This window comes from Hippocampus bargibanti, linkage group LG03, assembly GCF_051943395.1.
Source record: "Hippocampus bargibanti isolate YZ-2025 linkage group LG03, ASM5194339v1, whole genome shotgun sequence".
Classification (NCBI taxonomy): domain Eukaryota; kingdom Metazoa; phylum Chordata; class Actinopteri; order Syngnathiformes; family Syngnathidae; genus Hippocampus; species Hippocampus bargibanti.
Window position 1 is genome coordinate 21,116,096 of NC_142736.1, and position 21,097 is coordinate 21,137,192.

Genomic DNA, 21,097 nt, shown 5'->3' on the forward strand with positions numbered 1-21,097 from the left:
CACTCTCTATTCTCTGGACATGTCCAAACCATCTCAGTCTGGCCACACTATCAAAGCAGAGGTCTGGCACCGCCACCTCTGGACATTAGGGGTATATATATCTAGGGCCAGAGCTACCAACAAATTTTAGTTTGCTGACGAAGCGTCTCGGATGAGGAGTGTTTCGCTCCTCGTCCGACACTTTCAAAGAAGTACAGATGACGGCTAAAGAAACCTTTTCATCGATGGACCACTCCTGTATGACTGAGAGCTTACACAGACAATTTGACAAAAAGGTTTAAATTCACATTTGGCAACCAAATCGTATCGTTGTTCAGACCTTATCTAGTATGAAAGCTCTACATTTGACAATTTTGGCCAAAATAAAACAATGGTATGTAGTTTTATTAGATTATTTGAAAACTTCCAATGATCAATGTAGAAAGATTACCAAATACAGTAAAGTCTCGTTATATCGATATTCTCGGGAGTCCGAAAAATATCGATATAACCGGGACTATCGATATATCCGACCTTGCGCGCATGTAATTTTATCCTTGCGTGCATAGAAATAGTATCGTAATAAGCGGGACTATCGATATAACCGATATCGATAAAACGAGACTTTACTGTATGTCACATAAAATGTGAATAAAGGCGGACATCAAATGCATCTCCGAAGCAACCCAAAAAAACCATTCAGCTAAGCTTTATGAGTGTGCGGTTTTAAAAAATGCAAATAAAAGTAAGAGACAAAATACCTCAGTTGAAAATAAAATATATTGATTAGTTACTGGTACATTTTAGCCCTCTTTTCTCCCAGGAAACCCTTCTCAGTGCAGTACCTGTTAAAGGTTTAAGACGGCATTAAAATTAACACAAGTATCAAGGTCATATATAGAGCATCGTTACAAAGTCTTCCCAAAAGGCACAAGAGTATCCGTTACATCTCCCTGAAGAGAACATTTGCATAATATGAATAAATACACCTGCTGGTACATCCAACTGTGCCACGGTGAACACAGTCTTCATAGATTCAGCAAAGGACGATAACATCATATAAATATCTCTCCATAAAAGATATAGTCAAAATTAAGATTAGACATAGTACCATTAACTCTCAAATCTTTTGTTCAGTCTCCTGAAGAACAAACATTAATTGGGTGAAATGTGCAATTTATAGCATTCTTGTAGGGAAACCGCAGCACTTGCGCCACTTGAAATACAATTTTTGTTATTGCAAAAAATCTTGCATCTCGGTTAAACTGGATCACTATACTCATTAATATGTGGGGTAGAGAACCCTTTTCCCTGTATCTTGGGGCCATTGAAATTTGTAGTCCTTGGAGGGCAAAAATAAACACGCATACAGTTATCTCACATGATTGTTTTTCATTTGAATGTCTTTACTGGGATTTGATTTTGTAATTGGATGGTTCGTGAGCCGCAGGTTCCACACCCCTGATTTTCAGAATCTCACTACAAGCGTCTCACCACTTTTAGACAACTGAACCATTTACTGGTTTTTACCAGGCAGTCTTTGGTTCAGCAGTTACAAAAAACAACGGAGCCCTTGTAAAGGAAACAAAAAATATCTGAGTCCTCTTTCCATTTTTGAAAACTAAGGCCTTATTCGTTGTTGATTAAACTACTTTGGGTTCAGGGTCAAAATTTAGCACGGATTAAAGTCATCTCAAATCAGCACCACAGTTATCCGTTTCAACAAAATGGCAAACAATAGAATTTGTAACCAGACAGAATTAAGTTTGTGCGCACATGGATCCATTGTGTTTGCACCATTTGGCATAGCAGAGTAGCTAGTAGTGTTATATTGTATGCTGTTTTGGATTAAGAACATTAAACAAAATCCCAAATTAAAAAATAGATGCAATCCCATCACAATTCCTGGAAGGTGCACATTACATTTGGAATCAATCAGTGCTGGTGAAATGCATCATTGTTCTGCCCTAAAATCTGGACTATGAGACAAATGAAGGATAATCACAAGGCCTGACATAACAGGTAAATGCCGCACAGGAATCATGGATCCTGAAAGATGGGCTCAGAATTTTTTTTAAGAGTGAACGGGGAAAAAAAAACACCTTACTTTCACAGTATGAGCGCACATCACAGTAGCATGTCACTGGCCAATTAGGAGGATATACATCTGCATTCTCGCTTTATTAATTTGAATAATCAATTGAGCTATTTTTTTGTTTGATGCTCTTCCAGTTGTTGCTTTGGTTTTTGAAGCAGCATCATTATAGATTTTAGCTTATGAAGCACGGGGAAAAATGTTATATATTTAGACAGTTGTCTACATCATTAAAAGTGGTAACAGCAACCAAAATGAAATACCGCCCATTCTCAGAGCGAGTCATTCGCGAGTGTCTCTGTAGAGAGCCAGATTCTTGCCCCATTCAGAAACTTACTGATGGGGGTTCCATGAATACTGCGGCGACACAAGTTTCCTACAGGGGTGAAAGGAAAAGAGGAGGAAAGATATTCTGGAGGCAAATCATTTGGGGAAGCGGCCTGAAAATACATCCGCCTTTGGTCAGCACTGGTCCCTTTTGGGCTGGGGAGGGGTGTCTTGCTTAGGGTGGGCGCCTTGTACTGCCTAAGGTGGTTTTGTAGTATCTCGATTTCGTCCACCAGTTGGGAGAGCTTGTGGTAGGCAGTGATAAAACCTCCCTTTGAAATGCAGGCTTCAGGCACCCAGCGGAGAAAGTAGAGCTTCCAGAGGCCCACGTGGGAGGGCGTGAGCAGGGGGAGCAACAGGCCCTGCTGGTCAGTGGGCCGAGAGAACCACTCCCTGAAATAGCGCTCCGACGGGCTCTCCAACACATATTTCATGGGTGAAAGGTCTGTCTTCAGCTCAGCTCCCAGGGATCCTCGTCGAGTGAGGGCCTCCTCTCCACCTTTCAAGCCGTGACGCAGCGATGCAGAGGCTCCTCGGAAGGTGGAGCCATATTTCTGGAAAGGGATTAAAAAAATAAATAAATACATGAAGATGTATTCCGAGATGGCAACACCTGTAACGCCCTTTCGGGAACATTATGGCTGTTCAGTTTGAATCGTTTTCACCTTGGTAAAAACAATAAATATGCTCCACCAGAAAGACTCCAAATGTTCATATTTTTATCGTATATAGTAAAATATTTTATTTAAATAATTAGCAAGAAATTGATATTTTAATTGTTTTTTTTTTCATTCAGTATGTTTTGGCAAAATATTGCTCAAAGTACCGGTACAATAACGTTTTGACAATTTTATTTATGGAATGACATTAAAAATAAGAAATTAACGAGTATTGTCATTTTGCAAAGCTAAATTTATTTAAAAACTAGTAAATTAAAAAAATAAAGAATTTATTGATATCTCAAAATTAAATATGAAATCTGGCACATCTATCACACGTCTCCGAAAATTATCAACCTCATAGAACACCAGAATATATTATAACTGCCTGGAACAAAATACGGCCCAACTGTATCACCTGGAATCTTTGCATATTCCATGGCATAGCGGTTTTACCCACATTTAAAGTATAATCATTCACATAGGCCTGTATGTGCAATGACAAGTGGAGTCATTTTTCTCGATAATACTGGATGTGTATGTTAAATGTAATAACAGACTGACAGCATAGCATATTGTAATAAGCTTTTGAGATAAGGGGGATAAGATTACAACCATCAAATTAAATATATACTGTTACTGTACTTTTAAATGAATATGAATTCATAAGAACAGGTGGTAATTGATGAACGAGGCCATTTTTGTATTGAAAAATACATAAATTTTGTTGTGATGCCCTCCTGCACTTAAACGCCGTGCTTGCAGTAAATCACTCAATCATGAAGACTCATGTTATGGAATCATAATTTTGTGCCCAAACCTTTGATCAGTGTATGATAGAAAAGACAAATCAGCAGAATGAAAGGCAGTATTTTGTTACCTTTGTGCGTCGAAAGCTTTTCACTTCCCCATTGAGAACACACACGGCTCCTTTACCAACGTACATGGGGTTGTTAAAAAGGGTTTGGTCTTTGCTGGAGAATTGCTGTGACCAATCCCACACAGGAGGGAAGTATACAACAGGGTCCTCCCCTTGAGGGATGGCTTTATTCCTTGCAAAATCCTACAGAAAACAGACAATTTAATAACGAACAACACACCACTAACTAATCACACAGAAATATATTTACAATGAAAAGAAATGCTTATTTTTATTCACCATCAAGTATTGGGCACGTTGTTTAGGAGAACTGAAGAGGAAAGTGCTGAAGAGTGGGATCCACATGCTATCACTTAAGACTGTGAGATAAGCTTCTGTGAACTCAAATGCGGCAGGATACTGGTTCATCATTTGCCACACACAGTCCAGAAACAGAATGAACAGTGGGGACTTAAAAAAAACACACACAACAGTGTTAATGTCTTGTGAAAGATAAGCACATTAGCTTGTTAAGATAACCAAATACCTCCTCTCGGTCATTCTTTTTTAAATGGTTGCATCTGTCCAAGAAGCGATGGCCTGCCATCACCCACTCCTTCTGCACCAAACCCTGAAATCCGACAAGGCTGCGATAATGAGGGTCAACCATGAGCTGCACTATGGAGGACACCACGCAGTTCAGGTCACGGTCCTCTTCCTCTGTCAACATCACAAGGAACAACATCAAATTGTATGTAGGAACACTTTTGTGCACAATACCTTTGATCAAACTTCCTAAAAAAGTTGGTTTTTCATTCATTGCCAAAAAGTGCAATGTTTTACGATGGGCTGTTACGACGGGCTGGCAAAGAATGTGTTAATGGGATATTTCAAAGGCATCTTATGTTACTATTGAGCTAGAAGAGCTTACCTTGGAGAATGACTGAAACATTCCTCCCATCCAAATGGTACACTATCTCAGATGCCTGCTTCAGGAAGGCTCTGCAATCACAGATTAAATATTTTAAAAATGCATTGGTGTATTTACGCAACTGATTTTAGTCAACAAATGGTCCAACATTTGTGATTTTTAAAAATACAATTTTTGACATGATAAATCATGTGAGGGTTACTATATGGTGTACATGAGGTGCTATCATACACACTTACAGTTTGTTTCCATACCTGACATACTCAAGCCATCGCGAGTTTTCAATGGATGAAAGCCACCTTTCCTCAGATTCCTCAAAAGGATCTGTGCACATTCAAATCAGAACTGCTGAAATCTCAACTGACTGCAAAAATGTTAAGGAATTCCTTCTGGTGTTGAGATAGGAACCAGTAACAAGGCTTGCCTATGACGCAGATCTGTCGGATTTTGACGAAAGAACTCTGGATATCCTGGATGTTGGGCAGACACTTGTCCAGGTCTGAAGTGAAGACTTCAATGCACTGTGGGTGGCTCTTTGTGATGGCAGTGATGATCCTAGCACAATGAACAACACACAGTGAGGATTACAGAACTCTTTCAAACAGGTATAATTTAACAGTAGCACAAAATTTGAAATAATTTACTCTTTCCTTACGCACTTAATAGGGATATTTATATAATCACCTCTGCTCAATTTTCCTCTGCTGAACCGGGTCACATACGCTGGCCATGCGCACAAGAGCACTTCCATTCCGGTGATTCCAGCACCAAAGCTACAGCAAAGGAAACAAAGGCTCAACTTTGTGGAGTGCTAGGAAAGGAAATACAACGGCAAACGTTCCTGTTCATGTTTTGACAAACAGTACGTAACGTGTCACTCACTGGGAGGCGGTTGCCAGTTAAAAATATAGAGTACTGCTTTAGATCCTGGTCTGCTAAAGAAACTGGGACGACAATGTACTCCGGCAGACTGGGAAGCAGGATAAATAAAAAGGACAATGAGTCACAAGATGTATGCTCTCAAAAGGCGCTTGTTGTTCATGCAAGTACCTGTTAGCTCAATCAAGTAACACTGTTCATTGTAATTCAATGTGTCATGTTACTAATCATAAGAAATAAACATTACATTGAAACTCTTAAAACTCTAAACAATGACTACAATGCAACCCCTACGAGGTCACCACTGGACTCAGTGGCACTTTTGTCAAATGGAGACATGCATTGCATTGAAAATGTCATGAAATGAGCAACATGGGTTGAGTGTGTAAACACACCGTCTTGCCAAAACGTACTGGGGAGAATTTTAGACAGTCAAAAATATTCTAGGAGTTGTTGGCACATTTTTTTCTTCACGCTCATTGCACTTGCAAAATATCGGCAGCTCAAACCTTGAGGAAATGTTGTAAAACTCGTTTATGGAACACACTCTCCACTCCGAGGCGCCCGTTCTCTTGATCTCTCTATCCCACTCAGACCGGTGATCAAAAATAGGCGTCTGTAATCCTCCATGTCGGACAGACCCATTGAGTCGCTCATCTGGAAAGTAGTCGCAGGAATTCAATCTGACGACAATGAATAAGGAAGACAGATTTGTAATATTTCATTGTGACAAGAAAGTGTTATTGGAACCTTTGGATTCATGGTACCGTCTTCCCTGATACTCAAAGCCAAAGAGCAGATGCAGATCAGCTGGATGGGAGTAGTGAGCAATAGCGAGACAAACCTACAGTAAGAGAAGCACAACAGAACTAGTCATAAAAGATTTAATCAAATTGAGAAATATTTTTTTAATGACTGGGTTTAATTAACTGAGTAAAAAAAACCCATAAAAACATCTGAAGGCATTTTAAATGCTTCTAACACGTGAAAAGTGTGACCTGGGAACCAAACATTTGGCTCTGGATTGCACAGGGGTCCCACAAAGAAGGCCATTCAGCAGAGAAGCTGTGAAAAGCATGATGACACCAAAGAAAACAGCGTGTTTTTGTGCATAAGGGAGTACCCAACTCTGTAATTTACGTCAGCAAAAGAAGTTATTATAGGTTGGCTTAATTCCAATGTCGTAAAGAGGAAAGGGGCCAGGACTATTTTTTTAACTTCATACTGTAATTACTAACATTGTGTCCCTAAATGTCCAAAGCAGGAAGGAGTGGCTAATACATTCCTATTCCAGAACTTTTATGTTGGAATAAAGAACATATTCTGCCCTAACAGAATTTAACATCACAAAAGTTCATAGAGATCATGATATCATGACTAGTTGCTTTTTGGCACAATTCCGCTAAGATTCTCCTTTTGTCAAAGTAATGCTGGTTGTAAAATATCACCCAATCCTTTCATAATTAAAGGTCTCAAAATGTATTCAATATTCAAAATGTAGAGTCTGCATGTAGATTCTTTGGGGGTGACATTTTTTTTCATTCTAAATCTAGTTCCAAAAATTAATGTAATGTAATGTAAGGTTTTGTCTGACCCCGGAGTACTTTGATGTTCTTTGGTGTTTTCTAAAACATTTTCTTTTAATTCCACAATCAAATAGCACACTGGGGCATCAACTAAAAATGTACATTATTTTCTGCTTTGACTTTACCAGGAAAAAAATATGACCTACAAGCACTATAAGACAGTGGCATAGACAACAGTGAATACTGGTAGCACAAATATGATCTTTGGCTGGGAGTTACCCGCGTAATACTAATGTCAAATATCTTTCAGATGGTTTTAGACCACATGAAAGGTGACCTGGAATGAAATAATCGAGGAAGAAGCAACCATTCACCTTTCTTGCACTCTCAGGCCCGGCCTCGTCAAAGCAGAACCTTATGATCCGCAAATCTTTACAGTAAAGGATAAGCTCAGTTGGGTTGAACTTCAGCTTTTGATTTGAGCCCAAAACTTTCTTCTTCCCTTTTGTATCGTTCACTGAAATGAGTAAAAATATAAGATGAATGTGTTATTAACTCATTCAGTGCCAGACATGCAAAAATGTGTCCAGTCCAGTGCCCGGATTTTTTTTTTAATTTTCACTCAAATTCCTGGATCCACAGAATATTGGGTTTTATCACTATATAAACATTCAATGCAGCGTAAGAAACCTTAGACTCTCTTCTTTCATCAGAAAAAAAAAAGAGTTAATTCCCAAGTTATATGGGTCTGGAGTAATATGCGGTGCAAATGGGGGTGGCTGTACAAAAGGCAAATGCTTCCCCCTCGTGGAAGGGGAAAACATTGCCAGAGATCTGACCAGCGCTTTATCGGCAAAAAAAAAAAAAAAAAAAAAAAAAAAAAAAAAAAAAAAAAAAAAAAAAATTCGGGAGTGGCGCTCCACGTCATATTTTCAATTCCGAATAAATTCGGAAATGGCAGTGAATCAGTTAAATGTACCATATAAAAATATTCATAACAAGCAAGTCGAGTTGTGAATACAACTGGAAAACACAATCTCGTGTTAGCCAAAATATGTCTTGATATCATTCTTTTGATTCAGACAAAGCCCGGTGTGTGAGCATGAAACAAGCGCCCCTCATCACTACTTCCTTTTGTGCTCAGTTTAGTTCTGCATTGTACGCTATTAGTGAGATGTGAAAACAAGGCTAATTGGCATTCAGATACAAAATTCTGCTGGCATCGCTTGTTATCAGAGGGTACATCCGATAACTGCTAAAGAGCAGACAGTTATTGTACAAACAACCAGCTAAAACAAAACAGGAAGAATGTGTAATGGCCAAAGTCAGAACCAGTCTTACCTGTTACCACATGCTCCAAACATGTTAGTGGGATGTCATGCTCTCCAAGCAGGAGGTGGGACAGCTGAAACTTCTGAGGGGCAAAACAAAAGCACAATGTGACTCGACCCATTAAAATCTGGTTCAGCAGTTTGCATTTAATTATCGCTGTAGCAGTATGACGCATAGGTGGAAATGACGCATGCTGTTCTTACTTCACAATGAAGAACAGGAAAGTTTACTTCATCTTTCCCACTTCATACACACTACAGAAATGAAAGTGGGAATACATACAGTACACCGCTTTGAGTTATTCATCTATTCTTTGCGATTTTACACAAGCCAGGTCGGGCTTTTCTGCTTACAGCTGGTGCATTTATTGCAGTACAAAACGACCACACAACCTTATTCTTACCTGTTTACTTGGAGAATCTTGAGGGATGAAGGAGACCTTAAAGTTGGTACAAATCAACTTCCCCCATAGGTCATCTTGGCTGCTTTCAGCACTGATGCATTTCCTGACAAAGTTCACCTCGTTAACTACTATTTCCCCTGGAAATAGACACACGTTTAAAATTGGGAGTACATAAATAAAACATCATTTGAAAAAGATGTGAATCTAATTTCAAATGGTCATTCAAATCCTGTTTAAAATGATAGTGTACAAAACGGGGTGCTCGTGAAACAATGCCTGTTGCCTGAGATGGATACAAGAGATAGACTACTGAACTACTTGTTGACAAATGAGCTCTAAAGCAACCTGGCATTTGGGTTTTACCAGAGGAAGGCCTTGACATTAAGTGAGACATGTGATGGACCCCATCAGAATGAGACAGGTTGGGAGAAAACACAGTGGCATCCCTGGTGGACCAGGAGCTGAACCACAGTGAATCTTTGAACTTCCGAGACTCCACAGCCCGATCCTCCAACGATCCATCACCATGACCATGTTAGACCATGAGAAAAGCTTGCAAATGTGAATAAGGAGTAAAGTGTTTTAGGAAAGCTGATCAGCCATGGCTACTGGGTCCGTGGCCATTATGTTACAATGACTGCCACTTAAAATTTCCCAGGATGTTAAAAAGCAGAAGTATTTTTATGAAGTGTATCATGAACGGGAAGCTGTGGTAAATTCCGTAACTCTCACTTTGATCCTATATGAAAGCAATACATTCAAATATATAGAGATTTTTTATTAAAGGCTATATTTACCAGTAATCTATTCTTCTCTATCGTATTTCACCTCTGAACTATTACAGCTTTATAAGCTTACCTGGGAGTAACTTGGGCTCCAATTTTTTAATCGGGGTGTCAATGGTCTTCTTCACATCACTCTAAACAGGAAACACGGTAACCAGCAGTCAGCGGTTAATGAATGATGGCAAAAATGTGACATTACAAAGTAGGTCATGAGAATAATCACTTAGAAAGAGCAGCCGTGGAGATCGAGGTTACTCGAGCGCTTTGTACAACGCCTGTTTTACCAAATAAAATTGTATATGAACCAAATATCCAAATGGTTAAAACCAGATATAATTTTCATTTATTAAATTAGTAAGCTTACCATGTCAACCACACATCACTTGTCTGTGCGGGTTTTATGCACCATTCTCTTTCCTACAAACAACAACCTGTGTCGTCAATGGACGCAATCAACCTGCTCCCCGACAATTCTGTCAGTTTTGAAAGCCTTATTAATTGCTGAAAGAACTTTCCCAAATGAATAACATGATTTTTGACGTTTGTGATTTTTCATTGAATTACTGAAATAAATTCACTTTTTAAAGGCATTCTAATAAATTGTGATGCACTGATATGTCCCTCACAAAAACATATTACTAAACAAAAAAAATGACATTTTTGTTGTGAAGGTGATAATAAGATGTTTGGTTACATTTATCGTCTGCAATTTTTCCCCCTTGTAAGTTTAAGATACTGGAGGAGGTGGTGTTCCTTTTAAGTCCGGTATATTTAACTGGCTGCATTGTTTCTCAAGTACAGGAGTTGAAATACCACTACTACATTTACCAGTGTCCCGAGTGAGTACTTTTGCCACCTGTTTAAACGGTAAACTCTACAAACAACTCATAAAAACATAGCATGCACATTTGTGATGTCCATGTACCTGTATTGGAGGAAGGTAACATTTGAAGGTCGGTTTCATTGGTTTGACAGAAAACATTGTTTATGTCCGTCCTGTTGAGGTTGGTATTAATAGGCGTTTTGAACAGCTAGCTTCCACTGTGGGTACAAAAACAAATCAAACGGAGCCTTTGAGCCAAAGCCCGTCAAAAGGTTGAGGGTCCTTATGAAACAAAAAATATTCACACAGGCGTGTTCGTTGGGCGATGGTAGTCCTCCATTTCGGGCTAGTCACTTTGGGGGGAAAAAGTTCACCAAAGTTAAAGTTGGGACATCCGCGTTAGCTGACAGCGCTTGTTAGCATAAAGTACGTAATAAAAAGTTTGGAAATGCTAAATTCGAGCACGTTTAGCTCGCTAGGAAAATATAGAGACCCCCGACAGGCGTCTACATTTTCGTAACCACCTGTTATTGAAGTCCAGAACAGCCAATGACTTCCTCAAAGTGTGACTAATTCAACCGAACGCTGGAGTAAATGCAGTCAAAGGCTTGACGGCCATGTTTGGAAAGTAAGCGGCGACGTCCCGCCCTACTTCCGGACTTCTAGCAAAAGACTTCAAGCAAAAGTTAAAATAGGTGTGCTTGTAATTATTACATTAATTGAATAACTATCTTCGACTTCGACGCGTATTCTGTCGTCTCCAGCCACTATAACCCATAAACTATCGAAAGGCCTATATTTTATGGACTACATATCCCATGAAGTGATCACGAAGCATTTTTTTCCTAGCTTTATTGAGCGTACCATTTTGTACGGAAATTATACTGTATGTTCTTTTTTGTGCAGTCACTTTCCGTCTTTGAATTATGCTTAACACTCACCCAACGTACTGTTAAATATACGAATTTCGCAAGAGAATATTAAGATTTAGACGAAGAATGAAAATTATTACAGCAATAAATCGGAAAAACATATCAACAATATTCTCACGGTGTCCCTGGAGTACCAAAGAATAATTATACGAAAACGCACAAAAAAACCGCCAAATATCGAAGCAAAAAAGGATTTATAATGGTGATGTGTCGTTCGCGAACGAGCCGGTTCTTAGAACCGGATCTCTGAAGTGAATGAAGAGAGCCAATTCCTAACAATGAGCGGGAAATGGGAACCGCCTTTTTCCAACTCTATTCCCCGCCCCCAGTCCTCGGTAAAGCCACACGTGGTTTGTCAAGATCAATGGTAGAGGCGGGACGGGAGAATTACAGACACAAGCAGCTGTGAGGAGAACGAGGAGTGGTTCGAGAAACAGAAGCATATTGAGTAGCACACGAAACAGAAAAGGGCTTTCTGAATCTGATTCTGAAAAGACTTTCTCAAAGAATCATACCAGAATCATATATGACAAATAACGTGCTGCAGTCCAAGAACGTGTCAAAAAAGCCATAGCTGTTTGTCCAACAACTGACTGCTGGACATCCCGAACCACAACTTCGCACATGTCAGTTACATGCCACTTTATTGAAAAATTCAAAGGGAACATTTCTGCTGGATTGTTTTGAGTTCAATGAAAGACACATTTCTGAGAACTTAGCTGAGGAGCTGGGAACTGCAGGAAGCATGCACTGTTTTGGAGCCATTTGAGCAGGTCACTGGAGATCAGTGTAGACAGCTAGGTACAGTGGACAAATGTGATCACATTATGCTGTTATATTATTATTCAATTATTATCAAATTTATTAGTTGTGATTATATCATTATATAATGAAAAGCGAATTAGTGACAGCTGATCATCAGACCAGAGTAACCACATATAAAGTGAAAGTTATCACCCACTAACTCTGTGCACATATAAATAAAGCCATATAAATAAAAAATATTTGATATAGTGTATTTTTTACATGAGTAATTGGTTTTTAACATAATTTTACAAGATTTTTGGTAGTTAATTAATTTAAGCAATAACAACAATTCAGGAGCCATTTGGGAAACAAAAGAGCCGGATCTTTTTTTGTGAGCCGAGCCAAAAGAAATGACTCTCTGAAAAGAGCCGGAATTTCCATCACTAATTCACAAACAATTTGAAAAAACGAAAAAAGGGAATCTCAAGCCAAATTAATTACCCGTATAAACAAAAACACAAATAAACAATAAACAAAGACATGCACAATAAAAAAGGGAATCACAAAAAATAAAACAACAAATAAAAGAGAATTACCCCCCCCCCCCACACACACACACACACACACACACACACACACACACACACACACACACACACACACACACACACACACACACACACACACACACACACACACACACGCACAAGAAAAGAGAATCGCGAACAAAAAAAACTAGCAAATGAGACAAATGTATCTGAACCAAAGAAAATGTGGCAAAAAAAAGAAATATAAATAACACAAAAACACGCACAGACGCAAAACAATTGTAAACAAAAGGCACGCAAACAAGAATCCTCTTTTCTTTTCGGCTTTTCCCTTCAGGGGTCACCACAGCGAATCGGTGATATGCGAATAAAACAAGAAGAATGAATCTAAACAAATTTTCTTGGGTCAACCCATTCCGAAAATCAAGACTTCGGTTGATTGCATGGAAAAATTCTGAGCAATCTGCAATTTCATTGGTTGCGTGTTTTTACCAGGCACAAGACAAGTACGACAGGAGATAAAATGAAAATCAAACCCTTTTCTTGCGTGCCATTTTGTCCGCTTGGTGGTGCCAGAGGGGATTAAACCCCATTTCAATCCTCAACACGCAAGAGTCGAACCAATTGTATGGAAAGCGTCAATGCCTCAAGGAGCCTCATCTCACGATCACTACTCACAAATGTAGTAGGCGACTGAAGACATGCCCAAGTCTTAATCAATTTTCTTTATCAGTACACATCTGAAGGGTGAGTCTACTCTGCAGGTGAATTAAGGCATTGGTCCGTTTGACAATGCCCTAAACCTTAGGGATCTGCAGAACAAGTGTTGATTCCATTAAGAACAATCCTGATTATACAGAGAGGAAATTATGATTCCACTGCCTGAAGCTCCTATCCAACCTGGTCACTCCCAAAGAAAACCTCAACATCTTCAGCTGTGCTACCTCCAGCTCTGCTTCCTGTCTTTTCTTCAGTGGCACTGTCTCCAGTCCAAACATCGTGGCTGGTCTCACCACTGTTTTATACACTTTTCCTTTCATCCTAGCTGTTTTTTGATGTTTTTTGTAACATGAACGTCAGAATTAGGCATCATGTCCCCTAGTGTGACTGCAACATGAAGCTTCTGGCATGCAAATCCAAATACATATGTGATATTGTAGCCCTCGCCCTAATTTCCACGGACTGCTTTAATATCCACCGAGGTCTTTGAAATCTGATGTAAATAATGCAATCCTTGACTTTTATGTTGTGTTGCAACTCCAGATCAATAAAATGTCTCACTCATGTGCTTTTAACATTTAATGCACACCAAGGGAAATGGGTAGATCAGTTTGTCTCACATAGCTTTTGCTGGATAAATTGTAGATAGAGGATATGATTATGAATTTTGTATGTTTTTATAATCTCTTTTATACCTGTCTCACTGTCACTACAAAAGTGGACATAAGTGAAGGAAAAAAGACATTATGTGAATTTGACACAGGATTACGAACTTTTACGCATAAGCATAGTTTAAGTTGTCTTCAATGATCTTCTTATCCTTTCTGCTTTTCCCTTCCAGGAGTTGTTTGGCAGCCTTTTACTGATCATCTTCATCTTTATTAAGTTCATAGAGTTGCTTGTTCTGTAGCCACAAGGGGACACAATCCAGTGTCTTATTGTGCCGGTCCCAAGCCCGGATAAATACACAGGGTTGTGGCAGGAAGGGCATCCGACGTAAAAGCTTGGCCAAAACAAACATGCGAATCAAACCTCTGAAGATGGAGGACACTGATTCAGTCTAAATAAAAGCAGAGCAACACTGGACATTGAATGTGTGTTTGGATTTCAAGGACCTGGATCATCTCTGTTAAATGGAAAGTGAACGGCCAACCTCATCTCATCTCATTTTCCGTGCCGCTTATTCCTCATTAGGGTCGCGGGGGTTGCTGGAGCCTATCTCAGCTGTCTTCGGGCACGAGGCGGGGGACACCCTGAATTGGTTGCCAGCCAATCGAAGGGCACACAAAGACATACAACAGTCACTCTCACACTCACACCTAGGGACAATTTGGAGTGGTCAATCTGCCTGCCATGCATGTTTTTGGAGTGCGGGAGGAAACTGGAGGACCCGGAGAAAACCCACGCGGGTCCGGGGAGAACATTCAAACTCCACACAGGGAGGCCGGACCGGGACGCGAACCGGCGACCTCTGCACTGTGAAGCCGGTGTGCTAACCACTCGACTACCGGGCCGCCCTGAACGGCCAACCACTCCATATATTCAGGACTTCATACTGGAGATGATGATTTATATATTTACAGCACAATAAGAGGTCCCGGATCATCTGTTTGGATTGGCCATCATCTTGCATACTTGTACTTATGAGGGTCATTGCTTTATGGTTTAACATGTTTAACTTTGATCTTTTTGTTATGAGTGTAAAACATGCTCACATATCCATACTGTGCAGGAAAACGCGATTAACATTTTTCATCCAGCAGGGTCCCCTTCTTGCGGCACTGAGAACACCCACTGCTCCTTATGGGTCTCCTAAGCCACAGTGTTGCACACAGTGGAGGTCAGGACCCCTCTGGCTTATTAGCTATAACCCACCCCATTCCCCCAAAATCTATAAAAATATAATATGGGTGATTGAGAAACTTATATCAATGAAATTTATTACAGTAAAACATTATTATTTACTCAGGACATTTTATGGTGAATTGTTAATATTTTATATTATATTTTCTGTCAATTATGTTGGGAATGTGTTTCTGTTTATTTAGTTTTTGGGAGGCACAGTGCATATGTTATGTAAAAAAGTATTTATGTTCATATATTTTCTTCAAAATTCTTGTTACGTCTTATGCGAAAAAAAAAACACTCCAATGTAACAATTACATACTGCAAAAAAATTGTGGCATTTGATTCACGGTAATAGGTATAAAAAATAATAACATTCACGAGATCACCAGATTTTCAGGTTTCCTCAACCACACTCAGTCACACCTAAGGACAATTTAGATTGTTGCATTAACCTGCCATGCATGTTTTTGAACTTGGGAGGAAACCAGAGTACCCGAATAAAACCTACACAGGCACGGTGAGAACATGGAAGATCCACATTGGAAGACCAAGGCTGGATTCAAACCCACGACCTCTGTACCGGGAGGTGGACGTGCTCACTGATAAATACTGTGTCGCTGAAAAGTTGAATATTTGAAGCTTGATTTGTTATTTTTTCACGACTCAAATGTTGCCAAATGTATGGCCCAGTAGTCGAGTGGATAGCACGCTGGCTTCACAGTGCAGAGGTTGTGAGTTTAAGTCTCGTTCCAGCCTCCCTGTGTGGACTTTTGCTTGCGTGTTCTCCACGGGCCCGCATGGGTTTTCTCCGGGTTCTCCACTTTCCTCCCATATTCCAAAGGCATGCTGATTGAACACTCCAAGGTGTGAGAGTGACTCGTTGTTTGTTGTTGTGTGCCCTGCGATTGGCTGGCAACCAATTCAGGGTGTACCCTGCCTCATGCTCAAAGACGGCTGGGATGGGCTCCAGCACCCCTCACGACCCTAATGAGGATTAAGCGTGACGGATAGTGGATGTAAAGAGTTTGATGGTTCTCTTTATTTGTAAGTAGGTTCATTGTCAGATCTCCCAGGCAGGTGACGCGCAGAGCTTGATCGTGGCGTGGAGTCGAGCAAGTCGAGCCGTGATGTCCGTCCGACGCCGGGCGTCAGTCGGGCGTGAGTCCGAGATGATTCTGCCCCGTGGTTCGCCCCAATCTCTCTGTCCCGCGACAGCTCCTTTTATACAATTTTCAAGCGTGTGCTATACGTCAGGGTGAGACGCACATCAAGGAGATCAAGGAATTGAAAGACATGAAAGGGTTGAAAGGCGCACTTCAAAATCATACACGCGTGTGACGCAACAGGGCTCCCCTCCTGGATCCGAAGTCGGTGAAAGCGATGAAGGAAAAAGAAATAAAAACAAAAGTCACTCTGCGACATGGTGAGGCCAGGCAAGATGACGGTCACCGGGCATGGCAGGCGTCGGTGGGGTGGTTGACGAGGAAGTTTCGTGGTGCCTGAAGTCGTTGTACGGGAGCACGGCAAAGAGTGCTCTACGACTGCCAGTTTGAGTCGATCGATGGAAACTTTCCTCGCGGCCGTCGAGTCGATGCCGGAAGGTCTTCTCACCGTGAGTTGTTCGGCTGGGATCGGTCAAGTCCGAGAATCGATGAGGGATTGTGAGGACGAAGGTGCGTGGGGTTGGCCATGCTGCCGGGCACGGACAAGGCCGGTCATCGGCGACGGTGGCGATGATCGCCCTGCCATGGCGCTCTGCAGGACGCTGAGGAAGCACGCTGACGTCGGCGGCCGTGTCGGCCATGAAGCGTCTACCCGAAGTCCGATCGTGGACATAAGCGATGTGCGACGATGTCCGATCGTGGACATATACGATGTCCGATCATGGACATAAGCCATGTCCAACGATGTGCGATCGTGGACATAAGCGATACAGCTAGTTGCAGAGTCGCCAGGCGAATTGGACGATGTCGGCCATCAGGGTGCGGCAGGTTTCACGGTGGGGTCGGGGCGCTCACGGGTGGTGGCGGCCCATCGGGAGCTCGGCTCGAAGGGTCTTGCTGTGAAGATGCCGGGTTCACGGGCGGCTGGGAAATCTGGTTCTTTCCATTTGGAGATTTGATTGGGCTGAGGAGGACGAAAAAAAAATCCTCCTGGCTAGCTCGCCAATAAAGAGTTTGATGGTTCTCTTTATTTGTAAGTAGGTTCATTGTCAGATCTCCCAGGCAGGTGACGCGCAGAGCTTGATCGTGGCGTGGAGTCGAGCAAGTCGAGCCGTGATGTCCGTCCGACGCCCGGCGTAAGGCCGGGCGTAAGGCCGGGCGTGAGTCGGAGATGATTCTGCCCCGTGGTTCGCCCCAATCTTTCTGTCCCGCGACAGCTCCTTTTATACAATTTTCAAGCGTGTGCTATGCGTCAGGGTGAGACGCACATCAAGGAGATCAAGGAATTGAAAGACATGAAAGGGTTGAAAGGCGCACTTCAAAATCATACACGCGTGTGACGCAACAGATGCATGGATGTTGCCAAATGTGTCTTATTTCAAAGGTGGCATAGTGAGGCCACCAAAATCGCCAACTTCATCCAAGGTGATTACATTCTCCAAATTGAAAATACAAATGTTCCATAATTTTTATTTATTAACAATTTTGTCAATCGATTTTTTTTTTTGCAAAACGAGTCTCATTTGAAAGGTGGCAAAGTAAAGGGTGTGAAACATGCGAAATCAACTGCCATTTGCTGTTGCTGCCAAAACAGATTAAAAAATATGACTTGGTCGGAAGTGGATGAAATCGCGCCGTTAAAAATGCAAATGTCGTACAATTTCAATTTCAATTTTTTAAATCAAAACTACAGTAGATGAGAAAAGCAAAAACAACAACAACGCGGTACATATCATATCAAAGCATTCATATATACATTCATATTTTCCTCAATACAATCATTAACTCTACTATAATGACATTTATGCTCACAATCGTATGGAGATTAATTCTTTTTATACTATCTTGCACGTTGGACTTGCTCCGATTTACACATACACATTGTCACCTCATGAATATTTAACAAGATCCCAACTCGGCACCCTTTGATTGGTCCGTCGTTACTGGGTTTCCTGTGTTTTTGTTTCACAGTCCCGCTTTTGGAGGCACTCGCGGATCAGAACTTGAACTTGTCTGTCTGCTCCTGTCACTGAGATCAGACGATGTCATTGCTCACAATGGACGGAGGACACCGCTGAAGCGGCCGCATCCACGCGTGTCGGACATTTTCGGAAATATATCCGATCTGTTCTGGATTTTGGCCCAGTAGCTTCAAATATTCCTCTTTTTGAAACGTATATCGTATTGGACCGCCTGGGAAGGGGAATACTGTTCCTTTGAAGATGGTGAGTAATGTTTAACGACTTTTTTCACGGCACATGTCTGCTCGAAAAGGCTGTAATTTACTAATACCCAAAAAAGATCAAAAGCGATGTACTTTTGTTTTTCACATTCACCTTTTTTTACTCAAAATGATTTGCACTGAGTTTTGGTCCTCAGTCACATATATTGACCGGACACTTCATTAGGTCCAGCTGCTCAATGTTTTGAAGATGATGGTCAGTTGTCTCATTATGCATGTGTGTTTTTTTCACAAATGTTTCCCCTTTAATGTGGTAGTCCTGTATAAAATATTAGCAACGCCTCTCGGGATGCATTGCCGTTAACTAGCAGTGCTAAACATAATGTTGAATTTAAAAACTACGTATCGAACCACAGCTTTATATATGAGCGTCGATTCTTGTGGGTTTAATGTAGTTCAACACATGAAGGACACGTCCCTTGTCACAAACCGGTTATTCATGCGCCAGGAATCAGGTAGCGTGTGTCAGACTCGGTGTACTTGTGTGGGTGCGTGTGTGTGTGTGTGTGTCGTTGGGCTGTTCATTGCACGGAGACAGGTTTTTCCTGGTTACTAAATGGCATCCCAGTAACAGACACACCTAGAGGTTATGTGGCTTTGCTCAGCGTTGTTTTGGAAATAGCCTCTCCAAGTTATCAGGGTGAGCGGCAAAATGTGGTAGTCTGATGTTCACTAGGAAACAAACAATGTTTGTTTGCTTTTGTTAGATATCCTTAGATAAAGGTGAACAACACACCTTCTCTGCAGCGCGAGAATTTCAATGATCCATTCAGGAAGAACATGTACATTTATTCTCATAAGCATTCGTCATTATGTTTTAAAGCTGTTAATACAGTGAGGCCACAGCCAGGACGAGTTGTAAAACCAAAGGACAAAGGTTGCATAACATTGAGTCCACAGAGCCTTTCAATTCCAACTGTAGTGGAAAAAATAAGGTAAAATTAATATATTCATCTATTTTTGAACTAAATCTATGATGCAGTCATCATCCGCCCAATGTATATTGCACTGCACCGTGAGTAACAACAGGATAAGAAGGATCAAAATCATGAGAAACCTTTTTATGTTTGTCCAGATTTCTGCGTTCCTGAGGCCCAAGAGACTATGAGATGTGATTAAAAGAGGGAGTAAATATTTAGACTGCCAGTCTTAGTGAATCGCATCGCTTGGACGGTAGTTCGCTTTCTGCCAGACGCTGGATAGCACGTCAGGATGACAGCAGATGGTTTGCATTATTTTCTTTTTCACCCAGACCAAGCCCCCACTCACTCTCGATTGGTTTCAAAGCTGGCACTCCGTTCGCTGACCCGTCCCTGCTGTTGAGATTTGCTCTGGAATTCCAGCTCTGTCTTTCTTGAAACAGGACGGACACCCATTCACCTGGGGAACTCGTTAGGCTTGTTGCTGTGGTTCAAGCACACTCCTCTTGAGCGGTTCCATGCATCCTCCTTTGTTGCTGTGCTGCTGTGGCATGTGATCACTGTAAATTGTTCTGCAGCTAAAGTTTCACAGATAGCGTATTAAAGAAGCAGTGTTTGCATCATCTCAACTAAACTGTATTTATAGAGCACTTTAAAACAACCATTGATGTATTCAAAGTGATGTACATGGAGCAACTATCATATATCCAACAATAAAACAATAAATTAGTGTCAATTACGAGAGAAAATACAAAACAGTAAAACTAGGATCAAGATTTCATTCATTCAAACCATTTAAAGATTTGAAAACAAATGCAATAATAGGATTTTTAAAAAGAGCTCTAAAATGTATCGGGAGCCAGTGAAGGGATGCCAGAGTCTGAGTTATTTGTTCTCTCTTACGAATAACAGTCAAGATGCAAGCAGCAGCATTCTGGACCAGTTGGAGACACCGAATTGACTATTGAATGGATTGGAACTCCAAAGTAAAGTGTATTAAAGTAATCAAACTGGGATTTGATGAAGGCATGAATTACTCTTTCAAGGTGCTCACGAGAAAGTGAATGTTTTACTTTAGCAGGTGCCTAAGATGAAAGAAGCTATATTTAACAATGACACCAATTTGCTGGTTAAGTTTAAAAATCACTGTCCGGTTTAAGACCCATGTTTGAAACTGTCTCAGATCTCTTAAAATTGTATAAATCTATTAGTATAATAGTCACGATCAAAACTGCTCTAACCGAAGAGCTGCCTGTTTTTACAAAGTTATTTAAAAGGCACATCAAACTACTTTGATGTTAAAAAATATACTTTGATATTCTATGAAGTCTGTTCTTTTGACTGTTCAATTTAGCATGTGACACAATTCAACATCAAAG

The 21,097-nt window shown here is 40.8% G+C and overlaps 2 protein-coding genes across 4 annotated transcripts in view; one reads left to right on the forward strand and one right to left on the reverse strand.

Annotated features, from left to right (window-relative positions):
* Window positions 1–741: 741 nt before the first annotated feature.
* mtmr10 (myotubularin related protein 10) lies at window positions 742–11,236 on the reverse strand. 2 transcript variants are annotated; one of them, XM_088992521.1, is made up of 17 exons: window positions 10,906–11,236; window positions 10,701–10,816; window positions 9,849–9,909; window positions 8,991–9,127; window positions 8,597–8,669; window positions 7,630–7,772; window positions 6,480–6,573; window positions 6,239–6,386; window positions 5,733–5,820; window positions 5,535–5,623; window positions 5,275–5,405; window positions 5,105–5,174; window positions 4,851–4,921; window positions 4,467–4,639; window positions 4,220–4,390; window positions 3,941–4,123; window positions 742–2,955 (listed from the first exon to the last, which is right to left on the reverse strand). In XM_088992521.1, exons 2-17 carry the CDS (start codon window positions 10,755–10,757, stop codon window positions 2,347–2,349), a joined length of 2,298 nt encoding a protein of 765 aa, XP_088848647.1. In that variant the 5' UTR covers window positions 10,758–10,816; window positions 10,906–11,236; the 3' UTR covers window positions 742–2,346. The 2 variants fall into 2 exon arrangements, with proteins under 2 accessions (XP_088848647.1, XP_088848646.1); XM_088992520.1 differs by having other exon boundaries at window positions 10,701–11,236.
* Window positions 11,237–18,532: 7,296 nt separating this feature from the next.
* myo1ea (myosin IEa) overlaps window positions 18,533–21,097 on the forward strand; it is a 53,797-nt gene continuing 51,232 nt past the window's right edge. For both annotated transcript variants that reach the window (XM_088992522.1, XM_088992523.1), the window contains exon 1: window positions 18,533–18,781. In XM_088992522.1, the coding sequence (XP_088848648.1) occupies window positions 18,779–18,781 (3 nt within the window). In that variant the 5' untranslated portion in view covers window positions 18,533–18,778. The remainder of the gene's footprint in view (window positions 18,782–21,097) is intronic.